This window comes from Podarcis filfolensis, assembly GCF_964270895.1.
Source record: "Podarcis filfolensis genome assembly, chromosome: 13".
In the NCBI taxonomy this organism is placed as follows: domain Eukaryota; kingdom Metazoa; phylum Chordata; class Lepidosauria; order Squamata; family Lacertidae; genus Podarcis; species Podarcis filfolensis.
This window is the reverse complement of record NC_139615.1, coordinates 50,041,789-50,067,675: the sequence shown is the minus strand read 5'-3', so window position 1 is coordinate 50,067,675 and position 25,887 is coordinate 50,041,789. Positions and strand designations below refer to the sequence as shown.

The window sequence follows — 25,887 nt, the reverse complement described above, 5'->3', positions numbered from 1 at the left end:
GGCAGGTACAAACAATAAAATTTATTATTATTATTACACTTGGAAGTGCAATAACGAGCGCTCCCCCCCGTGCAAAATATACACATATACACACGTCAGGGGATATAAAATATTGGGGGACTTAGGTAAGCCCCACCCCACAACCACAAGGCGCGCGCACATATTTGAATTGCAATGCAATTCCTTTGAGTACGGTGTGGCCCTCTTAAATATGACACAAACATGCACACCATATTAAAAAATCTATATGTATAATATTTCGGAGCCACAGATCTCGATGGTGCGTCTCTGAGTGTACATACAGGAGCCGATCTCGTTCTGGCACTTCCAGCCAGCCCCTGTTTTCCACGTCCTCGGACCCCCTGAGCGCCGTCGCCCCGCCAAGACGGCTCCGGCTTGGCCCCGCGCCGCGCGCCCCTTCTCGGCCCGCCTCTCTCCTCCTCGGGGCTCCTCCGGCCCGAGAGCCGGGTCGCCCGCACACGTGTGTGCGCGTCCCCACGCCGCGCGGGGGGGGCGGGGGGCGGGGGTCAGGCGCGTCAGGCTCCCATGGCGTCACGATTGACGTCTCGCATTCCAGCCGCTGTATGAAGAGGCCGCTAGGGCTCCTCTCGCATAAATGACGCGCGGCGCGCAGGGAGAGCGGCGAGAGGGAGAGGTGGCGCGCGCGCTGCGGAGCCCGAGCCGGAGCCGGAGCCGCCTTCGCCGCCGACCGACGCGGACGGGCTGGGAGCGGCTGGCCCCGGCGGCCTTTCCGAGCCCGAGGCGCCTCGCGCCGCCGCCCCCGCCGCGCCCGCTCCGCGCTCCGCCGGCTGGCCCGCGCCCCATGCCTCGGGGCGGCGCATCCCCCCCGGACTGCCGCTTCGCCCGAGCCGCCGGCTCCCTGCCCGCCCGCCGCGCCTCACCACAGCGCCCACCTGCTGCGGCTTCTCGGGGAACCGGGCGCGGGACAAACTGCATGTAAAGACGGAACCGCCACAGCGCCCCAGTACGTAGGCGAGGCGCGGCGCCCCGGCACTTGCGCAAAGTTTGGGGGCTTGGCTTCTCGCTCCGCGCGGCGCCCGCCGCTCCCGCCGCCGGCTGCTTGGCGTTGTCATGGGGATGGCGGGCGGGCCGGAGGGCGGCGACCTGTCCTGGTCGGGGCAGCGGAGCTTCCCGGCGGGGGGCGGGCGGGCAGGAGGCGCGGGGCGCGGGGAGAGGCAGGCTGGAGTGGCGCGCGGGGAGCGGCGGCACTTTTCGGCCGGCGAGGAAGCGGGTCGCTCCCTTCTCGGCTCGGCTCGGCGGGTCCCTCCGGTTTGGCGGGGGCTCTGCGATGGCGGGGAAGCAGGCCAGCTTCTGAAGTGAAGCGGAGAGACCCTCTTTCAACCCGGGCGGCGGGCTGCTCGGGACCAGGCATCCTGCACGTGCCCCATCGGAAGCAGGTTGTTGGGCGGGTCCCGCGCTGCGGCCAGGCCGGCGGCAGGCGTCGCCCCGGGCTCTCTGGGGGCGAGGCGGACTTGCCCCGGGGCGGAGGCGGGGGTCACCCTGCAGAGTGCCCCTCGCCCGGGGCGCGGCGATGCCCAGCCCCTTCGGGGAAGAGCGGGGCGAGGCGGGATGGACGCTGCTGGGGGCAGGAGGCGGGTGCCGGGCGAAGAAGGGGCTTTTCTAATGCACGGTGTCTAACTTGAAAGTAAGAAGGATGGCGGGTTTTTTGGAGGAGCGTCCAGGCGGAGGACTCGCCAGCAGCCCCCCATCGGGGACTCCGGAGGAAGGGTTTCCACAGGTGGGACTGGAGTCGCTTCGCTTTTAAAAAGGCGTGCCGGAGGGCTGCCACTTGGATTTAGCGCTCTGGGCGGACCGACTCCTGGTTCTCCTGCCGTGTTCAAGTCCTTTGAGACCCCGTCGGACAGTCATTTGGTGGGAGGGCGGGGGCTCAGCAAACTCCTGGGATTTTCTTCGCTTCCTCCTTGCGAAGTTTGCTTTCTCCTCGCCGGCCCATCCTTCTCCCTGGCTAACCGGGAAAGAGGGAAGGGGGCTGGCAGCCCCCTCTCCTGTTTAGCTTGCCAAGGGTGCCAGCCCGTCCCTTGCCCACTTAGGAACCCGGGGGGGCGGGCTGGGGGCAGGATGGTCCAGGGTGCTTGGGGGACGCCGGTACTTCGCGTCCTTGGGAGGAAAGTAGGGGCGCCGCGGGCTTGAGAGGCGAGAGTCTCCAGGGGGCGCGGGACTTTGAGACGTCGAGCCGGGGCAGCCCAGCCGGCCCCTCCAGCCCTGATCCTCAGCTGATGGGTGGGCAGCCTGAGCCAAGGAGCTGGGTGGGTCCCCTAAGGCGTCTCTGGTGCTGAGAAGGTGGAAGCCAGATGTCCCTGGGTCGGGGGAGCTGCTGGCGGTGGGATCGGGCCGGCCCGGGCCCGGGGCGGTTCAGGGGGTCCGATGTGACTCCTCCGGGCGCGAGCGGGAAGAGCTGTGTGCCCGGCTGCGCGAAGTTCGGTTTGAACTTGGTTGAAAGTTGGTGCCTGCGCGCCCAGCGGAAGGGGAGCCAAGCGCGGCTCTTCTGGGGAAGAGAGCCCTCCGCCCCCTCGACGGGGTTGTCGGGGCAGAATGGACCTTCTCCGGCCACAGCAGGGAGGCCGCTTCGTGCCCGCGCATGGGCATCCCCGAGGGCACGATGCCGCCCTAGAAGGGCGCCCCTCCTCCAGGAGACCAGAGCAAAGGTTGCGCCCCTCTCGCCTTCGCCCAGCGGCGCTTTGCTTTGGCCCCTGGCGCGGGAGGGCCAGGCGTCGGGGAAGCCCCTGTCTCGACACACGCCCCCCTCCCAGGCCGACTCCCCTCGAGGGGCGGCAGGGGCGCGCTTGGACCCTGGACTTTCCGACCCCCGAGGCCAGAAATTGGGTCGGGTGTGGCTGCGTCCAGAGCAGCCTGGGCTGCAAGATCCGGGGAGCCTTGCGGCAGCAGGTTTCGAGCTGGCATTTCGCGTGAATAAAAGCGCATCGGGTAGAGACGGGGGTGGCCGATGCTGCGGACTGGATGTCCCCCTCGAGGGCTCCCCGGACTTGCCTGGGCGGCAGGCGTCCGCCTCTCCCCAGACCCCTTCCTCCGGCCCCGGGATCCTGCCCGCCGCCCCCGCCGACTCCCTTGTCTCCGTCTTGCAGAGTCCAGGTCGGAAGAGCCCTCTCCGGGGAGCCCCCGCCAGCCCGACGCCGACCAGCCAGCGCCGCCCCCGCCCGCCGCCCAGCCCGCCGCCCAGCCCGCTGTCCGCACCATTCGGCCAGCAAGTCCCCGTCCAGGTAAGGGCGCCCAGCCCGGCCGGGGCCTCCCCGGAGCCCGCTTCCCCTTTCCAGCGCGGCTCCTCCGCGCGCCCAAATGTCAAGCGGCGACCTTTGCTTTCTTGGGGAAAGCGCCTCTCTCCCGGAACGAAGGGGGCTTTCCTGCCCGAGGCATGGGTGTCGCTCAGGGGCTTCTCGTCTGGGTGCAGTCTTGGTCTGGAGGTGAAAGAGGGCGTTTTCCAAAAGAAAGGAAAGGAAACTTGGAGAGAGGTCTCTGAGCCTCCTCTAATATATGCTGTATAGAAAAATTAGATGCGCAGCACACAATTTAAAGTCGAGAGTTTTCTTTGGAGTAGTTTTCAGTCAGAAAGAAGGTAGGACGCTCCTGGGTGCATCTTTTATTGGCAGTTAAGCCTCGCTTTTTTTGCAGTGGCGCTTACTCCCTTAGTAAGTGTTTAGGTTTGCAGCCTGAGTTCTCTTTCTTTGCAAATCCCAGTAGTTAAAATCTGCAAAACATATTTTACTATAAACATGAATGTTAAATCTTAAATAACTGTTTATAGGGCAACTTTCCTTAAAGTGGGGCAACAGTAAAACTGCCAGAACATTTGCAAAGCTAAGCAGAGCCTGGTATGTTTTGTACTTACATTGTACAAATTTACTACTTACATTGTAAATTTATTTATGGATTTTAATGGAAAAATTGAAATGAAAGCAAGAAGTTGCTTTACAAATTAAGAAAGAGGAGCTGCTATTTAAATGGGGGAGGCCATTATGAGAATTGTGGATGTGTTTGGTTCCTTTACATTTATTTTGAAATAAACAAGAAGCCTAAATCTCCTGTCATGCATAATAAATATGCAACATACAGTATGTTCTTCTCTTTTACCAAAGGGTCTCTTTTAGTCCTCAAAAACTAATACTAAAACTTGATGATTTAATGTTTTATTGCATGTTTTAATCTTTTTCACAGTTTCAGTTTCATTAAAGTATCAATGAAAATAACACAAAATAAAATGGTATATTTATTATATTTTATTCAGATTCTTATATGGGCATTTACAGTGCTATCATAGCATTGTTGCTGGTGTTAAAGCTAGTTTGATTTACCTTCACAATAACAAGCTTCAAATTATAAAAATATCAATATGCAGATCCAACAGCAATAACCATTTATCTCTGGTATATGTTCTTCCTTTCTATACCACTGACAAACATTTTCATTTTTCTCTCTTTTTGTAATGTCTTGATATTTTGATTTCTCCCCTGCCCCCTCCCAGCTTGGGTATTAGGACCTAATTGTTCAGAGCCTATTAGTTCTTCTTTTGCTTCTTGATTGATATATTAAAAATAACTGAAATTTAAACAGTCAAGGGGTTGGGGAGCTGAATTCTGTCGTTATATCATTGGAAAACGCTGAGTAACTCTGCTCACTTGATCCAGCTGCCTGAAAGCCAGTGTTAACTTTTGCACATTATGGGATGTGCAATTCCCACATTCATTCGAGGGGCTTCCACAAATGTGAGGAACTCCTTATGTGGAAAACCTTTCAGGCTGCAACGCTATATCCAGTTACTTTGGAGTAAGTCCCATTGGACTTGTGTATCTTTCATTGCCTGAAACTGAACTGAGAGATAGCACACTAGTCATATGCATGTCTCTTTTTCGTGTGCCCCGCACAGAAGTATTTTCCAAGTAGAAAATTTGTTTCATTTTGAAGCATTTCCAAGGCAGAAAATGTGTTTTAGTTGGACTTGCAATAAAGTAACACAAGGAACAAGTACTGATGAGAAAACTTGGGAGTTCAGCCATTGCTAATGGACCCTTTCCTCTTTGCCCTTGCAGATATGCCCTGCGTGCAGGCCCAGTACAGCCCTTCGCCCCCTGGCTCAAGTTATGCAGCTCAGACCTTCACCTATGGCTCGGAGTACAACCCCGAGATCATGAACCCGGACTACACCAAGCTGACCATGGAGATGAGCGGGGCTGAGATCAGTGCCACTGCCACCACCTCTCTGCCCAGCTTCAGCACTTTTATGGAGGGCTATGCTGGGAATTATGAGCTCAAGCCCTCCTGCTTATACCAAATGCAGTCCTCTTCGCCCTCCTCTTCCGCAAGCCACAGGCCCCTCGTCAAGATGGAAGACAGTCGGATGCATGGCTACCACCCTTCCTTGCCTCCCTCTGCTGATGAAGGCATGGCTGTGAACACCTCCATGTACTTCAAGCAGTCCCCGCCCTCCACGCCCACCACCCCCGGGTTCCCCCCACACCAGGCCCCCTGGGACGAGCCACCGCCGCCCCCTCTTCCACCAGCACAGACCTGCATGGCCCCTGGCCACCTGATGAGCGCTGCCCCCATGAAAACGGGGCCCGGCCGCTTCCCACTCTTCCACTTCAAGCATTCGCCGCCCCACACGCCACCTGCTGGCGCCCACATGTGCTACGACGCCACTGCCTTGAGCCTGCCCATGGGATCGGATAGACCCCCCGCCGGCCAAGCCGCCATGGAAAACCACCCGTACGGGCTCCCGTTGTCCAAGAGAGCAGCTGCCTTAGCCTTCTCGCCGCTGGGTCTCAATGCAGCCGCTTCCAGTCTTCTGGGGGAGAGCAGCGGTAGCAGCAGTGGTCTTCCCTCTCCACCCAGCAGAAGCTCTTCGTCAGGGGAGGGCACTTGCGCCGTGTGCGGGGACAATGCTGCCTGCCAGCACTATGGCGTGCGGACATGCGAGGGCTGCAAAGGCTTCTTCAAGGTAAGAACCGCAATGTGAGCCCTCCGCTCTCCCCTCCCCTTCAGCCAGTAGCAGTGTAATCCAATACACACGGGGCCTGCTATCCCAATGCTCGTTGTGCAAAAATTCACTTATCTGAGCACGAGGATTTAGTACCCAAACCTCATTATACATAATGCAGATTCTGATATTCGAAGAGTCAGACCTGTGTGTGGTGCTGTAAACAGATAAGCAGCCTTAAACAAGTCTCCTTTTTGTGTTTTTCTGGGTTGCGGCACCCATTTCTCCAGAAACCCTGGTTGTAGGAGGGAGGGAGATTTGACAACTAAGAAAACTCCCCCCCCCCTTCCTTGCAAGGATTTAGAGGGGTTTCCCAGGTCTTTTCCTCATTTTGGAGTCAAAATTCTGTGGTCAGGAATGCATTCGAAGTCATGACTCGTTATGCAGATATTCGCCTAGCAGACAATTTCCTGAGAACAAGTTGTGTTTGGAGAGCAGGATCTGTGTGTACATGTTTAGGTAAAAGTAAGTCCCATTGTGTTAAGGAGGGTTTAAGGATTGCTACATGTGTTTAGGATTGCAGCCTTATTTGTGAGGAGGCCCCATTGAAAACAATGGTACTTCTAAGTGGATGTGGATTAAAAGCTGCACATTTCAATGGAACAAGTTTGGTTACTTTCCATGGGTCTTGGTTGCAACCAGTTTTCGCTGAATATTGTGTCTGCTCTTAAGCTTTTACATTGTTCATTTAAAAAAAAAATTGCCCTACCTGATTTTTCCGGGAAAATGCAAGATAGCTAACAAATCAGTAATGGAACAATATGAAAGTAAGATTCAAATAATCCCCAAATTAAAGTCAACCACAGAATCAAAATATCAGAAAACTAAAAGCGCATTTGATGATTCCAAAACAGCCATTGAATAAATACAAAATTAAGCCAGCAAATTATTTAATTATAAAGCCAGGGGCCTTTTCACCAATCACCTAAAGCGGTATAATGACAGGACCGCCGAATCTCACCCAGCAGTGTGGACACAACAGCAGAGAAAGCTCACTGACACCAGTCTTTCCTCCCAGTGCGGAGAGATCTGAAGTAAGGCCTCAGGTGGTAGTTGGAGCATGACGGAGAAACAACACGTGGAATTAGGCAGCCCTTACAGTCCTCGGGTCCCAAACCGCTCAGGGCTCTAAAGGTTAACACCAGTGCCTGACACCAGTGCCCTGCTGAAAGCGACCTATGGAGCAGCCTGGCCAACCACGGAGAATGTGCCTTCACAGTGCAATCCTATTCTTGACTTGAAATTAAGTCCCAGGTGATTTCTAAGACAATATTTCAGATATATATTGAAAATTCACTCTCACATAAATGCGTTATACAAATATATCTATATGTTTATTATATGCATTTTATATATTTTATTATACACCACCTTTGTTTCGTGTATAATAAAGTATGTTGGTTGACTTGTTCTGCAAATCATGTTCAGCATGTGAGGTGAACGGGTAAAGGATTGTACCTCAATGTAGGGAAACAGGCAAATACATCTAAGAGTTTTCTCTTCAAATTCACTAAGCCAAGTGGCCTTAGGCTGAGAAAACTCCACCTCTCTCAGGCTCAGTTTCAGGGTCAAAACACAGACTTGTATTTTCTAATAGGACTGAGAAGAGACGTGCTCTCAAAACGTTAAATAAATGTGATATATATGAAACAAATTGTGTGTGCTATACACAGTTGTTTCACATATCTTGTTTCCATAAATATGTTGGTTGACTTGTTTTTCAGACTATGTTGTGTATTTGAGGGTGTACAAGGTTGCTTTAGCTCTTGATACTGAAACGTCAGCCTGCCCTGTTTCTCCTTGGGGTCAAGGGACACATGTTGCCAGAGAGTTCTCTTCTGCATGTCCATTGAGAGGAAGAGGCGGGTGTAATTTCCTGCTCATTTCAGTAGGACATGCCCAAAGAAATTGGCCATGCCTTGAGCTCCAAACTTCCTAGAGCCTGTATCAACTGAAGGGATCAATTGCTTTCCTATTGCCTTTGTTGGAAACATGTTTTATATTATGGTCACTACTTAGTGATAATATATTTGCAGCATATTTATCAGGCTTTTGCTGTTAAAGCCCTAATTTTGGCCTGCACTAAACCACAGAAATCTTCCCTTAGACAGTTGAAACTTGGTCCCTTTATAGCAAGAATTTCCCACCCCCAGTATATAATGTGCAAGTTATAGTATAGCAAAGTCACCTACTAGGTTTTAAAAATATGCTGTTATATAAAGACAAGCACATAGCAATCCTTCATATGTTTATTCAGATGTCAGTGCTATCTAGTGGGCCTTCCTTCCAGACAGGATTGCAGCCTTCACTGTTTTTCAGCTCTTGGTTAAAGTAATAAGTAATATTATTAGAAGGAAATAAATACCCCTTTCATTTTACTTTAGATGTCTGAATACATTACAGTATCTGTTTTCCTCACATTTAACAAAACCCAAGTTTAATCTTAATACTTGAGGTTTGTGTGTTTTTTATGACCCACCTTGCATTTATGGCTGAAAGTTGCTTAAATTTTTTTTTATATTGTATTTCAATGCTGCAACCCTTCCTGGGATCTTAGAGCGAAGGGCAGGCAAGAAACAAAAGAATGAAAAAATAGTAAAATAATTCCATGCAAACATTATTTAACCATAGACAGTTAACTCCTTAAAAAAAACCATATATATGAGAAAAGGACTTCAGCTTAACGCTTCCATTCAAATAAATTTGACTGAAAAGTACCTAACTTTGGTTGAATCATGCCCCCTATTTTTTAAATTTTGTTGTGAGCCCATGGTAATACTTGTATAATTTAACTTACAGATTTATATATTGTACATTTGCTTCTCTTTGTGTTTTATATATTCTTTGTTTATGGCAATGATGAATTAAACCAGTTATTTTGATATCTAATAATTGAAGTAGTGAGATAAATCTAAGCCAGTTATCTTGATAGCAAGAGAGATCAATCTTCAGGTAATTTTGATTCTATTTTAATAAGGTCAGTAATAATCAAGGGAATGAACCAAGTAAAAATTGTTCTCAGAGGAATATTAAAAGCCCAGATAATACATTCCCCAAAGGTATGATGCGATGACCTGGTAATTTCAGATATGATTTTATCATTTAGGAGTTGGCTGTCTCCTGAGCCCAGCTTCTGAACCACCGTCGATTTTCATTGTCAGTAGCTAACACTAATAAAATTGTTTTTCCTGGAGGCTAGTGTGTTAGGAAATTAATTTTATTTAATTATGTGAATTGCACTGTCACTTTTCACACTGTAATTAAAATGCAACTTGTCAGGTCCCGGCTCACTCTTTCTTGCATTGTATCTTCCTAGAGGACAGTTCAGAAAAATGCAAAATATGTTTGCCTGGCTAATAAAAATTGCCCGGTGGATAAGCGCCGTCGAAACAGATGTCAATACTGCCGATTTCAGAAGTGTCTCAGTGTCGGCATGGTAAAAGAAGGTAAGAGTTTGCTATTATTAGCCTGCACATCATACTACAAAACGGCTTGAGTGCAAAAGGAGGGACCCTAAAGGAATTGTGATTTTTAAAAATAACAGTGAATGTCTTTGTTTTTACACGTTGCGTAACAATGACTTTACAACAGATGTTGGGTCTCTTAACATGGATTGTTCAGAGGTTCTTTAGATATGGGAGCAGGAAAGTAGAACTTTTAAAAGGAAGGTTTTCCACACCAATTATTTAGTCTGCTCTCCTTGCTGTTTTACTTAGTGCTTGTTTCATTGAGTCTTGTCTCCCTCTATTTGAGAAGCCCACTCCTATACATAGCCTAGTTAGAAAAAAGCCCTGCTATGCTGAATGGGGCTTAATGCATTCCACCCTCATCAAATTCATGTAAATACTGCCACTTTCCTTTTCTCAAAATTATTAGGTACTTTATAGACATGAAACAAGCAGATAATATCCATTTTGCTATCATAATTGATAATAGTGTTTCAGGGCTGCAAGCCTTTTTATCCATTAAATATAGAGATTTATCAGTAGAAGTTTTAATAGATTGATGTTGGGGCTAATTTGAAATGGTGAGGTCACATTTTAATCAATGTGATTTGGGTTTTGTTTTTTTTAAATGCTATGTTTAGTTTTGGTGTTTTCCTGTAAAAGGACATTTCCAAGAAAATATGTTATTTGTTTTGTTGATTAGAAAATAAACTATATCCCCCACACGAAGGAATTGCTGAGAGCACCTTATGACTTAAATGCAACAACAAAATACAAATGAGCAAAACTAAAAAACGGCAGCAGAAGCACAAAGGGTGCTTAAGTCATACTCCAAGAAGACCCAGTGAAATCAGTAGACTGACTTAAAAGTTAGTCATGGCTAACTTTAAGGCCACTGACACAGTTGCTGACAGGCAATATATCCACAGAATCAAAAGCTTTTTTAAAAAAAGTTACCAGTTGTCAGCAGAATGACAAATAAAGAGGCAGAATAACCGAACCCCTTGGGGCAGAGAGTTCCACAGACGGGGCACCGCCACAGAAAAAGCCCTTTCATGTGTTTCCACCAAAGGCAATGGCAATTTAAAATTTGGCTTTCCTCCACTTATGTGTGGAAGCTATTTTTAACTCCCATCGGTATCTAAAATAATTACACTGAGGGTTGAATGTTATGTGTATTATCAGTTGAAAAGCAAATAATTTGTCAGAGCCACTGGCTCGAGCGTCAGACTAGGACCTGGTAGTTCCCTATCCAACCATTAAGATCCCCGATCTTGGCCAGTCACAATCTCTCGCCATAGCCTACCTTTCAGGGCTGCTGTGAGGAAAAAATGGCGGAGAATCATGTACACCATGTCAGGCTCCTTGGGGGAAAGGAGTAAAATAAAGAAGCTTAATATGCAGGACTTTGTCTTCTCAGAAGTAAGCCCAATTGGGTTCAGTGGCATTTACTCAGGAAGTGTGTGGCTGCAGCCCTGTGCACACTTAATTGGGAGTAAGTCTCATTGAAATCAATGGGACTAACTTCTAAGTAGACGTATCAAAAATAACTCTGTAAAACTGTTTAATTGTTGACAGTCTTGTTTTATCTAAAATCATTAATACAGACTGAGATAAATACTTCAAGAGAAGTGAATTGCCATCTAGTTCATGTTTTCAGTCAGTTACAAGATGTGTTTGTCAATATTATATTTCATTTTATCTTTAGTGCTAATTACAAATGTAAAGGTATTTGTTTTTCGCAGTGCTGTGGTTTATGCATGACAATCAAGCATGTACAAATTTAAATCATGCAAGACTCATAAAATGCCGGTAATCTCCGTCCCCTATAAATGTTACAGAATAGACAGGATAGTGCTCTAGTGAATACTGACTATTGGTAAAATAAGTGTTGTTGTTTTACATAATCTCCATTTGTGTAACTGCTGTGAACTAAAACTGCATGTTTAAGGAAGGGAGATCGATAGACAGCTTTCTTGTCTGCTTTGATTTCCCTCGTATTAATTAGGCAAAAAGCTGGCCGTGTAATGTTCACGTGTATCTTGTTGGAATTTGCCTCTGAAGACTGATGGTGTGTGTTTTTTGTTTTCTCTCCTCCTTGATCAGTTGTCCGTACCGACAGTTTGAAAGGGAGAAGAGGCCGACTGCCTTCCAAACCAAAGAGCCCTTTGCAGCAAGAGCTTCCTCAGCCCTCGCCACCTTCTCCTCCAGTCAGTATGATGAATGCTCTTGTGCAAGCGTTATCCGATTCCGCACCCAGAGAGCTTGATTATTCCAGAGTAGGTTTTGTGCTTTTCTATATAGAATTAGCTTTTTTGATGACCAATGGCTTTTAGCAAATATATTTGGCCAGCTGATACATAGGATTCTTTATCAACTGTTGTGTTTTAATGTATGAAATACCGGTAAATACTGGATGCAGGTAGAACAAGTGGGTGGTTTCTGGCCGCAGTAATGGGTGCTTTGTGACGGTACAGCATTTTGCCAGAAGTTGTCTGTAGTTGCAGCAATGCTGCAGAATGGTTTCATTTTATTCCTGAAATTGGTCAGGGCTTCATGCAGGATTCTGTAATATAGAGAGTAGAAAGTAACAAAAGAAACCCCATTTAATTTAAATGATTTGTGAATCATAAGTGTGTTTCAGTCCAGTCATTTGCATCTTTACTTGGAAGTAAGTCCCCTTAAATCCAATTAGTAACTGTGGTTAGAACCAAGCAGTAAGAAAGACTGGAATTTTCCTGTGGTTTCTCATGTACATCAGCCAGCACTTTTGGACCCAATCTTCCACCATTTCAAAATTTCCATATACAGTAAGCCCGCAGCTTAGGCACATTTAACTTGTGTGCATTCAGCTTTATGCACTTGGCCAAATTTAAAAAAAATTAATTAATAAGAATAAAAATAAAAGAATTAGAAAGGGGGCGAGTGGCACCCAGGTGAAAAGACTTTAGCAATCGCACCCACATCCAATGTGTTTTGACTATATGTGATTTTGGCTTTAGGCACCATGCCCAGAATTTAACCCCTGTGTAAGTTGTGGGCTTCCTGTATCTTAAGTGAAAGCGAGACTCTGATCTCAGGAATATGCTTTTTTTCTGAAGTGAAAAGCCATCACCTCGAAATGAAAAGATAGCCCACCGCTTGACAAATCCCTAGTCATAAATCTTATCATAATTTTATGCTTTCATTTGGCGTGTTTCATTTGGGATGGTTTGCAATCTGGAGCATTAAAGTTGGTTATTTGCACAAATAATAGTTAAAGCTGCCTTGGGGATGGAGATCGGGACCCAGAACCTAAACATGTTTCCCAATTAACTTAATCAGTGGGGCCTACTTCCAAGTAATTTTGGGGGATTGGAGAATAATTTTTTTTTGTATTTTACTCACGATGGTTAGTATCCGCTGCTTTTGTGTAGTTCTAATGCATGAGATTTTTTTGGTGGAGCATCTATTTACACAGAAGTAGTTTGAGAGTGAGCACTTAAGATTTCAGCTGGATTTCATGAGTCCTATTGCAGAATGCAACTCTTGTTGAGAAGCGTGTGTAAACATGCTGATTATGTTTTAATTGACAGTATTTTGTTCCAAAATCATATTGCTGACCAGCATTTTAGATTTACCTGGGTACATAAACTTTGAGCAGTCAGCACAGCTTAGCAAAATTTTGTTAAATAAAATTCATTTAATATTAACTATTGATTAGTCTTAACTTTTGGCTAAATATGTTTGCCCAGTTTTTCCACATGCCTTATGTAGGGCTGGTTCATCTTTATTAAATACTTTGCAGAATCAATGTGGACACACAACAGTAGTTTCATGACCAGCCAGTATTTTGAGCCAGAGTCATCCTAGATAACTTGAATTGATGATCCTTAGATGCTATACAGTTATGCTTGAATTCATTTTGACTTGCTGCTAATGTTTTAGGGCTGGTATTAGCTTACCCAACCCATAGCAACAGTATATTTAGAAACTGGCTTTCAAAAAGCGGTCACTAGGAGGAAACCCTTTCAAGGGCATCAGGCCTCATTCGGGTCTCCCACCTGTTTTTACACTGTTCCAACTCCATTTCAGACATGAGCTGTGTCAAGGCGACGAGAATCTATCGTTAAACCATTTTTTATTCAGACAAAACTCTGGTTGAGTTCAGTGAGAATTCTGCCCCATGCAGTGACTCTGGGAGATCATAAATTAACAAGGAGAGCTTGCCTAGCGCTAAACACAGGGTTTCAAACCTTGTGTTACCTTCATAAGACTAGAGTCAAAATGACAGCATTTGCAGGGGACCACCGGCAGGAGGGAAGCACTGAGCTCCTTCTCAACCTGCTCATTCTATCCTGCAAATGCCCCCTGGGCAATATATACCCCCACAGTCAGGCTTGAAAACCAAAAGTGAGTCCCAGCTGGAGGTTTGTTTAGTTAGGTATTTTTATACTGCCCTTTACCGCAACAGTCACAGGACAGTGTGCAGCAAACTGCATCGCACTGAACTGGAACTGGAGGGAAAGCTTGTGACCAAGGACCACAAAATATGATTAACATAACTCAGCCTTTTGGGAGTGAATTCCTTCCCCTTCCTTTTAAAACAACAAACTTAAAATATACTTTTGGATTATTAAGGATATCAAATCAAGCAAACATAGACAGCTTAAAGTTTCATTAGTAATGTGGCAGATGAGAAAGGCACAACCCTCCCAATTTAGTAGGAAATAAATTCAGAAGTTTTACATTTAGATTTCTGATGTTTACATTTCTGATGTTTACATTGGTGACATAAAGGTAAAGGTAAAGGGACCCCTGACCATTAGGTCCAGTCGTGGCTGGCTCTGGGGTTGTGGCGCTCATCTCGATTTACTGGCCGAGGGAGCCGGCTAGCATGACTAAGCCGCTTCTGGCAGTGCTCGGGAACGCCGTTTACCTTCCTGCCAGAGTGGTACCTATTTATCTAATTGCACTTTGACGCGCTTTCGAACTGCTAGGTTGGGAGGAGCAGGGACCGAGCAACGGGAGCTCACCCCATCGTGGGGAATCGAACCACCAACCTTTTGATCGGCAAGCCCAAGCGGCAGTGTTTAACCCACAGTGCCAATATGCTAGCTTGGGCCACATTTGTTTTTTTTTAAAAAAAAAATTCATCAGTTTCTCTCTCCCTGATAAACAGTTGGCAACCTTTTAACCCCCCTTCCTTTTATATACAATTAATAAAATTCCTGCAACACATTTCTACACCAGATATACTCTCAATCAATACACAATCTCCACTAAAGTTTCCGAGCACCACCTGCCGTTTACTGGAGTGGTTGGTGCATTCAGCCTAGGGGCTTACACCATGGTAGACAGCAGGAGCTGGATGGGCCTCTGAACCCCCAGAATCTTTGGGGATCTGCACTGTTAAGCCTCTTTGCTGGTAATACTCTTTAGGGAGACTAAGCATCCCGGTGCTTAGAACAAAAAACAATAACTTTGCTGCGTTTCCACATCAGATTGCCTTCAGTTCACAAGAATTCAGTTGTGCTTCTTTCTTTCTCGTGGCACTATTTTTATTGGTTAGGGAAGACAAAAGATATTAGCAGGGCTGCCAGGTTGCAACTTGCAAACCAGAGATCACACCTTTTACCATTAATGCATTTGAGTTCTTGCCACCCATCCCCTTGCTTCCCAGATCTCATTAGTCACCCTCTTCCCCCTACCCCCCATCTGCTGTAGCGGGCAGGGACTGAGGTTCTGCAAATTGCAGCAGAAAGGCGAAGAGGAGCTATGGGACCTGGGAAGGATGCGGCAAGAGAGTAACAGCAGCACTAATCTCTGCCACTGCACATGTGCATTTAGGTTTCAAGTTCAACCTGCAAAGAAGCTGTGCTGATAACAAGTATCACTTTTATCTGCTTAGAAAATATATCTTTTTAGGCAAGCAATTTATTATGGTCACAGGCCAGTAAAATTCATTACAAAGAGGCGCAACATCTAGTAACAAATACAGCCAACAAGTTTTTTTTTTTCATAAAAAAGGCATCATGGTTGGGGGAGAACCCGGCAACCCTCTTGGAGACACAAGAGGATACATACATTTCAGTACGTTTCTTTTGTAGCACCCCCCTCCCCAGCCACTTAATTTTTTACACTCGCTAATTACAATACATATCCAGCTGTCATCCTGGCATACAAACTTACAGGTCGTTTATATATTCCCTGCTTAACCGTGGAGTTCTAAAATGGAGGGGGAATGTAAACATGAAGGCCACTTAACCAACTTGTCCAGCAGAAGTCCAACTCCCATCAGCACCAGCCATGGTGGTCATTGGTCAGGGATTGTGGGAGTTGTAGTCCAGTGATTTCTGGAGGGCTTCAGGCTCCCCATCTCTAATTAAGTATTCAAGTCCCTGTTTGTAGATCTATCAAATGGGAATGCTGACATGTTTGTCAAGAAATATTATTTGCGCGTCGAGGTCCCCAAGACACCCCCCAAAGAAAAACACAATTGACACTTAATTTTTGTTTAAGGTTTTTGGCATAATTTTGGCCACAACTTTATTCAAATTACAGCAATGTAATGGGAATGCTAACATGTTTGTCAAGAAATATTATTTGTGAAAAGTTGTTTTTAAAACTTTCAGACAAAAATATATTGTCAAGCAGAAATCTGAAGCGGGCCTTTGCCCCTAAATATGGCAGTAATTAGTTGTGCAGCCCTGCCCTTCAATAATGTTTCAGGTCATTCCAGTTTTCTTTTAACTTCCCTTGACATTCGTACAAAAGTTTCACCTGAGTGGAACCCTCCAGATTTCTCCCTGAATTTCACTTTAGATTAACTTCTCTGGCAACTCTGTCGGTGCACAGTATAGCTTGGCCTCGCAGTTGTATATCCTGTAGCTGTAGTAGAACATGCTTTTAAAAGGCGGAGATGAAGAATTAGGAGATAGTGGAAGATGATGGGAACTGATCTGCAAGCAATTGAAGGAAATGGGATGTGGGGGCATCATTCTTCTAAGTTGGGGTGGCCCTTCTGTGGCTTTCCTTGACGTTCCTGGACTCCTAGCTCCCCTTGGCACTGGCTGCTGCAGTTGGGATCAGGAAAACATTCCCACAACCCACAAAGTAATTGATCCTACAAATTTAGAGACAAGAACTTGAGATGGAGTTTTAGGCAAAGCAAAACCCAGGTAACACACAATGTGCATTTCCACCTCAACGTTTTAGCATTAGTATGCATTTGCTCAAACATCACTTTCATATTGTTATAAAAGAGCATGTCTGATGGCCCTTTTGAGCAATGCGAATGCAGAGCCAGACTGCCCATGAGGCAAGGTGAGGCGACTGCCTTAGATGGCAGGATCCACAGGGGCAGCAGATCTGGTCTCCAAAGACCAGATCACCCACTGCAGCACCACAGCAGCTGCAGCATGCTCCTTGGAGGGCAAACCCACCCACCCCTGTTCTTGATGAAGATCTTCACTCCCCTTTTCTTCCCTGGTGAGGAGAGTGCCATTCTGTGGTTTACTTCAGGTGCCAAAATGTCTTGGGGCCAGCCCTGTCAAGTGTTTAATGGAAAAAATCATGTTCTAGATTAGTTTCTTGGAGTACTATACTACCAGTCATTCTGTGGGATAGATTAGTTTGAGCCAATAGTCCAGAGTCACCCAGTACGCTTTATGGGCATGCAGGGGTGTTAAACCCAGATCTCCCTTGCCTTTCCAAATCTCTACTTTTAAGAACTGGAGTTTGCTTTCCCCTTCTCCCTCCCACTCCCTTTTCCTTACACGTTGTATCTTTTTAGATTGTGAGCAGGAGGGCAGGAACTGCCGCAACTGCTCCAGGAGCCTTTTTGGCTAAAGGGTGAGGTACAAATGTATAAGTAAATAATACATAAAGTCCACGCCAGCTCTCATAACCATTTTAGTTTCAGAGAGACTGTAATGGAAGCAAAGCAGGCTGATTAAAGGATGCTTTTGATTGATACAACTCTCATGTAAGAGTCAGGAAGCCCTGAGGCATGGTTTAGGAGTTGAGGTGCTTATGAATTGTCATATTCACTGTGTCTGTGTAGAATAAGCATTCAGAGCTACACATATGAAAACAAAGCACACCTGACAATTTGTATAAAATCTGCTTTTGCTTGGCAGAAAAGAGGTTAAGAAGAATACTGTGATATTTCTCAAAAACATATTTCCCCTTTTCTCTTTTCAAAAATAATTTTCATTCTAGTACTGTTCCACTGAGCAGACTTCCACAGGTACAGATGCAGAACATGTGCAACAATTCTATAATCTTCTCACTGCCTCCATTGACATATCCAGGGTCTGGGCCGAAAAAATCCCAGGATTTACAGACCTCCCAAAGGAAGATCAAACTCTACTCATAGAATCAGCGTTTTTGGAGCTCTTTGTATTGAGAATGTCCATCAGGTAAATCTGAGGTTCATTTTGTCGAGAAGTCATGACTTATTAATATTTTAAAATATAACTGTGACGTCATTAACTCTGTTGTTTCTAAAACTATAATAGCTGTGCAAATTGAGCTCTGTCTGGCAGGATCTCTGGGCTGACATGTGTCAGTCAGACTTGTTTACTTGGTCAAGGGCTTAATTCGCGTGCCAAGTAAATTATGAGTCAAGAAAAGATTCCCCTGGATAATTGGAATTCTTGATCCCTTCTCTGCGTGTGGTTTTTCTTTTCTTGGCATGACTTTGTAAAAGTTGGTTTGATTGTGCAGAGGTGGGTAAAGGAAAGTTGAGTGCAAACGTGATAGAAGTGTCCCATAAACATTTACTGCAAGCATGACTGAAGGACTCCCATTAAAACAGAAACAAACCCTTCTCCCTCCATACGCAAAATCAGACGCCCAGGAGAAGGGTTCTTGCATGTTTTTTCAGGGATTTGCAACTCAGCCGAAATGAGATTACTATGTGACCGGCTGTTTTTGTAGACCTGCCCCAAAGCTTTAGTCTTGCCAATCCATTTTATTCAGACTTCTTTCCAAGTAAACATGTGCTAGTGTGCGAATGATGTGCTGTTAACAATGGCACATGCCACTCTAACAACGTTCATAACGTGTGTCTTTTTACATTCAAGATCTGACACTGCTGAAGATAAATTTGTTTTCTGCAATGGACTTGTGCTTCATAGACTTCAGTGCCTTCGTGGATTTGGGGAGTGGCTCGACTCAATTAAAGACTTTTCCTTAAATTTGCAGAGCCTCAACCTTGACATCCCAGCCTTAGCATGCTTAGCAGCTATAAGTATGATGACAGGTAAGAACACTTTCAATTTAAAAAAAACTCTTGAGTTAAAAAAAATATCTCTGCAAATATTTTTTAGAGATAATAAGGTGTTTCAGTAAGTGCCCATCCACTTTTACAATATTCTAAAAAGATATGTCATTCTTAAAAAGGTAAAGGGACCCCTGACCTTTAGGTCCAGTCATGGCCGACTCTGGGGTTGCAGCGCTCATCTCGCTTTATTGGCCGAGGGAGCCACCATACAGATTCCGGGTCATGTGGCCAGCATGACTAAGCCGCTTCTGGCGAACCAGAGCAGCGCACAGAAAAGCCGTTTCCCTTCCCGCTGGAGCGGTACCTAATTATCTACTTGCATTTGACGTGCTTTCAAACTGCTAGGTTGGCAGGAGCTGGGACCGAGCAACAGGAGCTCACCCCGGCGCAGGGATTCAAACCGCCGACCTTCTGATCGGCAAGTCCTAGGCTCTGTGGTTTAACCCACAGCGCCACCCGCGTCCCATGTCAATCTTAAATGCTTGCAAAGGCTAGACTGACAAGAGTTGCAATAGTGAATTATTCCAGTTCATAAAGCCCTTACTGCTATGTTTTCCATGAGATCATTTTCTCTGTGATATTTCACTTGCCGAAAAATTGCATTACACGTTCTCAGTCCTGTAAGTTTCCCATTTCTGACATCATTTATTCGTTAACTGATGCTTCTTTGTGTTCAGTCAGGGGCAAATCATAGGCTGCAGTAAATATTTCATTGGAGAAAGGGCCTTCTTGCTAAGAATTTGTGTTCAGTCCTGATCAAAGTTAGTCTGCCTAAATTCCTGTGAAATCAATGATACGTTGGAATAAGTCCTGGATTTCAGCTCTACTGATCTTGGGCCAAATCCTGCCACTTTCATTTGGAATTGTGTAGCAGGCAAGAAATGCGTAACACAGCAACACTCCCTGCAGAAGAGTTTTATTGCCCAGCAGGCGCTGGGAGGCCATTTCCCGTGGCGCATGGCTTGTGGGTGAGCCACTCCTCTTTAGGGGGAGTGCGTTCAAGACTCCTAACCCAAATCAGACCATGAGCCCACTAACAGGTCCACCTTGTATGGATAAAGCTTCAGCCTGTTGTATCCCTTGCAACAGATGAAGCAGAGACCCAAGCTTTCCACTGTCTCCTTGGGGGTGCACGGAAGCAATCCTAGCATCAGAATCTTGATGCCTCCACTGCCCAAATCTCTAAGTGAGATTTTGTCTGTGGCTTCATATAGAACAAGGGTCCTGCTTCTAGGTCTTACTCTCCAGGAACAAGCAAAGCCCCTAGGTTCCCAAAACCATTTGCAGAAGAATAAACCACAGAGCCTAGAGCCTAGGGCTTGCCGATCAGAAGGTTGGCAGTTTGAATCCCCGCGATGGGGTGAGCTCTCATTGCTTGGTCCCTGTTCCTGCCAAACTAGCAGTTCGAAAGCACATCAAAGTGCCAGTAGATAAATAGGTACCGCTCCAGTGGGAAGGTAAATGGCGTTTTCATGCGCTGCTCTGGTTTGCCAGAAGCGGCTTAGTCATGCTGGCCACATGACCCGGAAGCTGTACGCCGGCTCCCTCGGCCAGTAAAGCGAGATGAGCGCCGCGACCCCAGAGTCGTCCGTGACTGGACCTAACAGTCAGGGGTCCCTTTACCTTTACTGTGGTATGAAAAGCTGCAGAGGGGTCCAGCAGAAGCAACAGGATTGAAGTTTCCCCCTGGAATGACTCCCAGGGCAAGGGAGGCTGTCCTTTTCTGGCCCGAGGGCTAGGCCACATGGGCTGCCAGCCACCCTTCCATGCCAGCAGTGGGGGTGGCCATTGCAGACGCGCACATGCACTTTACATGCAGCACACACACTTCATCAGACATGCAGCTTCTCAGAACTCTCTCTCTCTCTCAGACAAGGACTTCTTGGCAGGTCACCTCCAGCCTCATGGGCCACTGGCTTACTGTCCCTCTAAAAGAAAACGTGGTAAAGCGTGTTCTCCATAATAGAGAGCACGTGTTGCGGTGGGGGCCAAAAAGGCCACCCCACCGTTGTTGGGCAAATTGGCCACATGCTGTGATTGGGCAAGGAGTGTTGCTGGGGAGAATGTTATGTTGCTAAAGTGTAGGAGAGGTCAGAGGTCTTCAATACTGGGCTCGCAGCCTGGGGCCTTCTTTTGGGCTGCGTGCACCGGATCACCCGCCCACCCTCCCTGAAAAGGGGGGGGGGCTTCGTTGTCCTCTGACCTTGCTATGCCTGTCATGGGGTTGCCTGCTTTTGGGGCAGGGGCCTGGTAGGAATTTTGTCCATTTGGCTGATTGGCTGTTGCCATTTGGTTTTTGCCTACTGTGTAGCAAATCGTCACAACTTGTAAGGTTGCGGTTAGGCATTGGTTCAAATTGGTTGGTGGAGGGGTAAGTGCCTACCCCTCCAATGGTGGTGCAGAAAGGGAATTCCGTTAAAGGAATCCAGGGGCTTGCCATTCTTTTCGTCCTTGTCCCTGGCATCGGACTTGGGCCATGTAAGCCACCAGGAACATGAGGGTGAGAAGTGAGGGACTGAGGCCCAGCTTCATTTTCTCCCCAAAATTTGTTTCCCGCACTGGCTTCCGCTGGAATCCAGAAGTCACTTCTGTCCCTGGGCAAGGACAGATAGTCGTAACCAATGCCTAAGCAACCACTCACGTGTGTGTATTTAAATAAAGTTGTGGCCAAATTCATGCCAAAAACCTTAAACAAAAATTGATGTGTGAAGTGTGAGTTATTGGGGTAGCCTGGGGGACCTCGATGCGCAACTTTTTCTTCCAAGGCAATATGGTACAGAGTACCAATTAGCAGGAGAGAGAAAGCAACAGTCAAGGAGGGCTACCTCTCCAGTAGATGGGCCTCCTGGAAGCTTCTCTGGAAAACCTTATAAAGGCCTAGAAGGACCTTCTTATGTTTTCCATATCTGTTTCCACCTACCGTTTGTCACAAGTTTGGTGGAAGGTGGAGTATAGTGAAAGCTTTTCTTAAGATTCAGGGTTTTCTAATATAGCACTTTACACAACGCAATAAAATCTTTTTTTCCCAGCCCTGAAATATCTGGCTTGGAGATTGCTTTCTCTCCAGCCCTTTTTACAGGTAAATAAGCTGCAAAAAGTAGAAGATAATCAAAATAGCAAAGCTTGGTTGAGGTGCTTTTCATTTCTTAAAAGAGTGTCTGAATTCCTGATGGAATTCCAGGCCTAGCACTGATGGAGCTCACAGTGGATATTGATCTCCACTTGAATTCACTGAATAAATAATGGTTGCCATAGTTATAGAGTATTCACAACTGGTAGGGAAGCTGGGAGATCTCCAAAACACCTTCTGTGACAGTTCTGCCATCCAATCCTCCAATGAAACTATGGCACTAAAATTATGTATACATCATCTAGATCCCTTTCTCTTCACCTGTGGCCGCATAAACATTTTGGTCTCTTAACTGGAGAAGGCATTTTTTAAAGACATTAGTGGTGTTTTAAAACCAAACTAGTGCATGTCTCTAACTGCCACACCTCACCCTGACATTCACATCTCAGTACTGTAGTTACTATGTAATGTGGTTAGTAATGAGCAGCCTTTTAGTATAAATAAGAGGAGCTGACAAATTGATCATAAAACATGGGTGCTCACTTGCGTTCTCTCCTGTTGCTTTGCAGAACGACATGGCTTAAAAGAACCAAAGAAAGTGCATGAGCTATGCAACAAGATCATGAGCAGCTTTAAAGATCACTTGGCCTTCAGCTGCCAAAGCAAAGGACAACTTTTTGAGCCTGTGGAGTCCAAAGTGCTTGGGGTCCTTGCTGACTTGCGCTCCCTCTGCACCCTCGGACTCCAGCGGATCTTTTACCTGAAATTGGAAGATTTGGTGCCGCCTCCTTCCATTATTGACAAACTGTTTCTGGATACCTTACCATTCTGAGGTTCAAATTACCCTCGTGAAGGGCAACTGTCTACCAGAGCAGGCAAAAAAAGACTGAAAACTTAATGCTAACAATGCTGCTCTCATTTAACCGGCGGAAAAAGCAATTCCAGCCCTGAGCATTGGACTTCGCCTAATGAATTTCCTTGCAAGCTGCCTAAAATGTATCTACAGGTCTGGAGCTAGGAAACTGGAGAGAGGGAGCGTTGAGTGCAGTTTTTGTTTTTTAATCACTAATATGGCACTTTTGAACGATGCTACCCCAGCAGGAAAAAATCTATTGCATAGCACCTCATCTTAAGTGGTGAGCAGAAAATTGTAGATGCTGTGTGTTTGAAAATAGTAGTGTTTGAAAACAGTAACAATGGCAAATTGTTCAGGCAGGTAGTATGTCTTTTATAGTTTATACCTTTAGCATACTTCCTGTACCAAGGGCACATTAACCTGGCACAAATGAAAAATTCTCTCTCTTTTTTTCTAATGTTGATTCATGTTTCGTATCGATCAGATATAGCAAAATGACAACGGCTGTTAACTCCCATGGTCAAGTGCAATTTTTAAAGTCTTGTTTGTTAATTATAATTTATTTTAATATAAAAAGTAAATGGAAATAGCAAGAGTGGGGGGGGCATAGTTTTTACATGCACTAACTTCCATGATAAAGTTTCCCAAACTTTGAATCCATGTAACATGACTTACTAACATGCCAATATGGGAGGGGGGAGGGAGGAAAGGCAGGAAGGAGCAATTTGTGATGAGGCCACATTCTTACGAAGTAAGTCACGATGCATAGCAACCGAAAGGGTCAGCACCATGCATAGTTACAGTTTAGAACTGAATTTAGCAAATTGATTAGTAAGGATACAAGACAGTTTGGAAGAAGAACAAGTCTTGTAAAAAATAGTCTGAATGTAAATGCTAGAATGGGTTTAGTGGGCTGCATTTTAAACATTCCGTGTATGTACTCCCTATTTTGTATGTTTATACTGTTGATGCTATATTAATATGAAACTATTTGTTGCATAGTGTCTTTATTTGTATAAATATTTGCATGCATAATATATTGTAAAACTTCGCCTGTATTTATTGCAATGACTGCCCGCTCCTGGGAGCCACGTTACACAGATCAACGAAATAGTGCGTTCACACTGATTCAGTTGAGTGTGGGTAGTTCACACACACATATATGTGCGCATTTCTATTAACCAGCTGTATATAAAATTCATCCTTCCACAAGTAAACTTTATCTTACTGTTTTATTTGCAGTGACGTTTAAGGCAGTACAATTTAGCACTTTGATATTAAAAATTTTGCTCATGTTTGGTAACATAAATAATATTTAAATATTTTAGTTCTTTACAAAAAAAAGATTATATGCACTGTATTAAGTTAAGATTGGTCATTTTGCTAAAAAGAAGAAGAAAAGAAAACATTTTGAATGTCAATTTCATGCCCCAGTATCTTTTTTTGTTAATGGTCTACAGTAATTTTGTATTTTTTAAAAAAACTGTATAGAAATTAAATTATACAATCAAACAGATGCCAAATTAACTGCCTAATAGATGCATTGGACAACTTAGATATCAAGTTATTATCCCACTTTTAAAAAGGCTGGTATTTTATCATTATATTTGGGTGTGCTTTTGGGGGGAAACATATTAATCTCAAGATTGGTAATGGTATCAACAGGAAAAGTTATATTATAAGTTATATTTTCAGTTTTCCTTCAGATATTTTAAAAATTAATGCTTTTTTAGTATTGACTTCATGGGCAAACAGAATAGCATGATTAAATATCTGAGGAAACAGCTTTTTATTGCAGGTAAATTTTACTTGTTGAACTGTAAAGCAATTGTATTTTGATTTTGAATTCATGCACCCAATCAGAAGAGAATTTAAAAGGCATGCTAAAGTGTTTGCCACATGTGCAAAATATATAACTCACTAGAGGTAATAAGAACCTCTGACAGTAATTTAATTTTTCACTTTCATTCTCTTTCTGGAGACACACAAACCACAGTTCTCATTTGGCAGTAAATGGGATATGAAGGGTTGGTTTTTTTATAATAATAGGCAAACAAAGTTTATTAGAAAGAATATGCTTTTGTAGTTGTAAGAATTTTTTTAGTTAATATATTTTCAATATTCAAATAAAATGCAAACATTTTTGAAAGTTTGTGGTACAGAATTAGTTCAAAACACTTCTCAGAATCCCTTCTCCATTCAGTTAATTTCTGAGATGTCCAAATTTCCGGGGCTCAGAGACAGTGATGATAACTCATCCATGGCATAATAAATATTCCCACAGTTAAATTTCCTGTGATCATTGTGTTTCACTTCCATAGATTTTTTTTTGGGGGGGGGGACTTCATCTTTGTTACCTATGGATAATTATTTTTTTAAGTTGATCAGTTTGTTCATACAGGATAGTCACTGACAAATCTCAAGAGTGAAAAACGAAACAAAATGCAAAGCCAGTTCTGCTACTCCTTTTCTTAGAAACTTCTCAGTGTGAACATGCCTTGTTTCATATACTAAAATCAGGAATATTACAGCTGTTAATGGATAGTGCCTTGTTTTTATTTCTATTTCAGATAACAGAGTGCTTCAGAAGTTTTCTGTTCCTCTAACAGCAATGCTTCTGTTTTGTGAATGTGTTAACCTGTAGGGTTGAAAGAAATGCTCTTCTACATATCCAGTGTAAATTAAAATGATTAAATTGAATTAACTTTTCCCCCAGAGGCCCTATTTGTATTGAATTTTGCTGAATTATGATGTGATTTTTTATCTCTTAGATCTGCTGTGGTTTAAAACCTGGGAGCAAGCTTAGAACACTGAAAAATTAGCAGGAACTTGGTTTGCGTATCTTGAGAAATAAATCATTGCATTGAAAAGCACAGCCTCTCGATGACCTTACTATTCAGTATAGAGGAAATATATGCAATGTGGGGGCTTTCATTTTTTATTTTACTGACTTGGTTTTTTCTGCTATCATAAGTCCTGCCAGAGGAGTGGGGGAAGCATAAGTACAGTTTGTGTTTTTTAGACCACCACTTCAACAGTTTAATGTCCATAACGCACACATTATTTTTGTGCATCCATAAGAATGCATGATCTTTGACCAGGACATGAGAAACAGTTGTTTCTACTGATTTCTACCACACCCAACCAGCAGAATGTGTGTTAATATAAGCTTTCTCATTATTAATTCATTTATTTAAAGTGAATTAAGAATTAGAA

The 25,887-nt window shown here is 44.9% G+C and overlaps 1 protein-coding gene across 5 annotated transcripts; it reads left to right on the top strand.

The window, feature by feature from the left end:
• Positions 1-568: 568 nt before the first annotated feature.
• On the top strand, positions 569-25,541 carry NR4A3 (nuclear receptor subfamily 4 group A member 3). Of its 5 annotated transcripts, none has more exons than XM_083582972.1 (8): positions 569-985; positions 3,126-3,260; positions 5,085-5,992; positions 9,348-9,477; positions 11,584-11,756; positions 17,680-17,879; positions 18,546-18,724; positions 22,385-25,541. In XM_083582972.1, exons 3-8 carry the CDS (start codon positions 5,087-5,089, stop codon positions 22,645-22,647), a joined length of 1,851 nt encoding a protein of 616 aa, XP_083439098.1. In that variant the 5' UTR covers positions 569-985; positions 3,126-3,260; positions 5,085-5,086; the 3' UTR covers positions 22,648-25,541. The 5 variants fall into 5 exon arrangements, with proteins under 5 accessions (XP_083439098.1, XP_083439099.1, XP_083439100.1 ...); XM_083582974.1 differs by having other exon boundaries at positions 648-985; positions 18,667-18,724; XM_083582973.1 differs by lacking the exon at positions 3,126-3,260 and having other exon boundaries at positions 630-985.
• Positions 25,542-25,887: the final 346 nt, after the last annotated feature.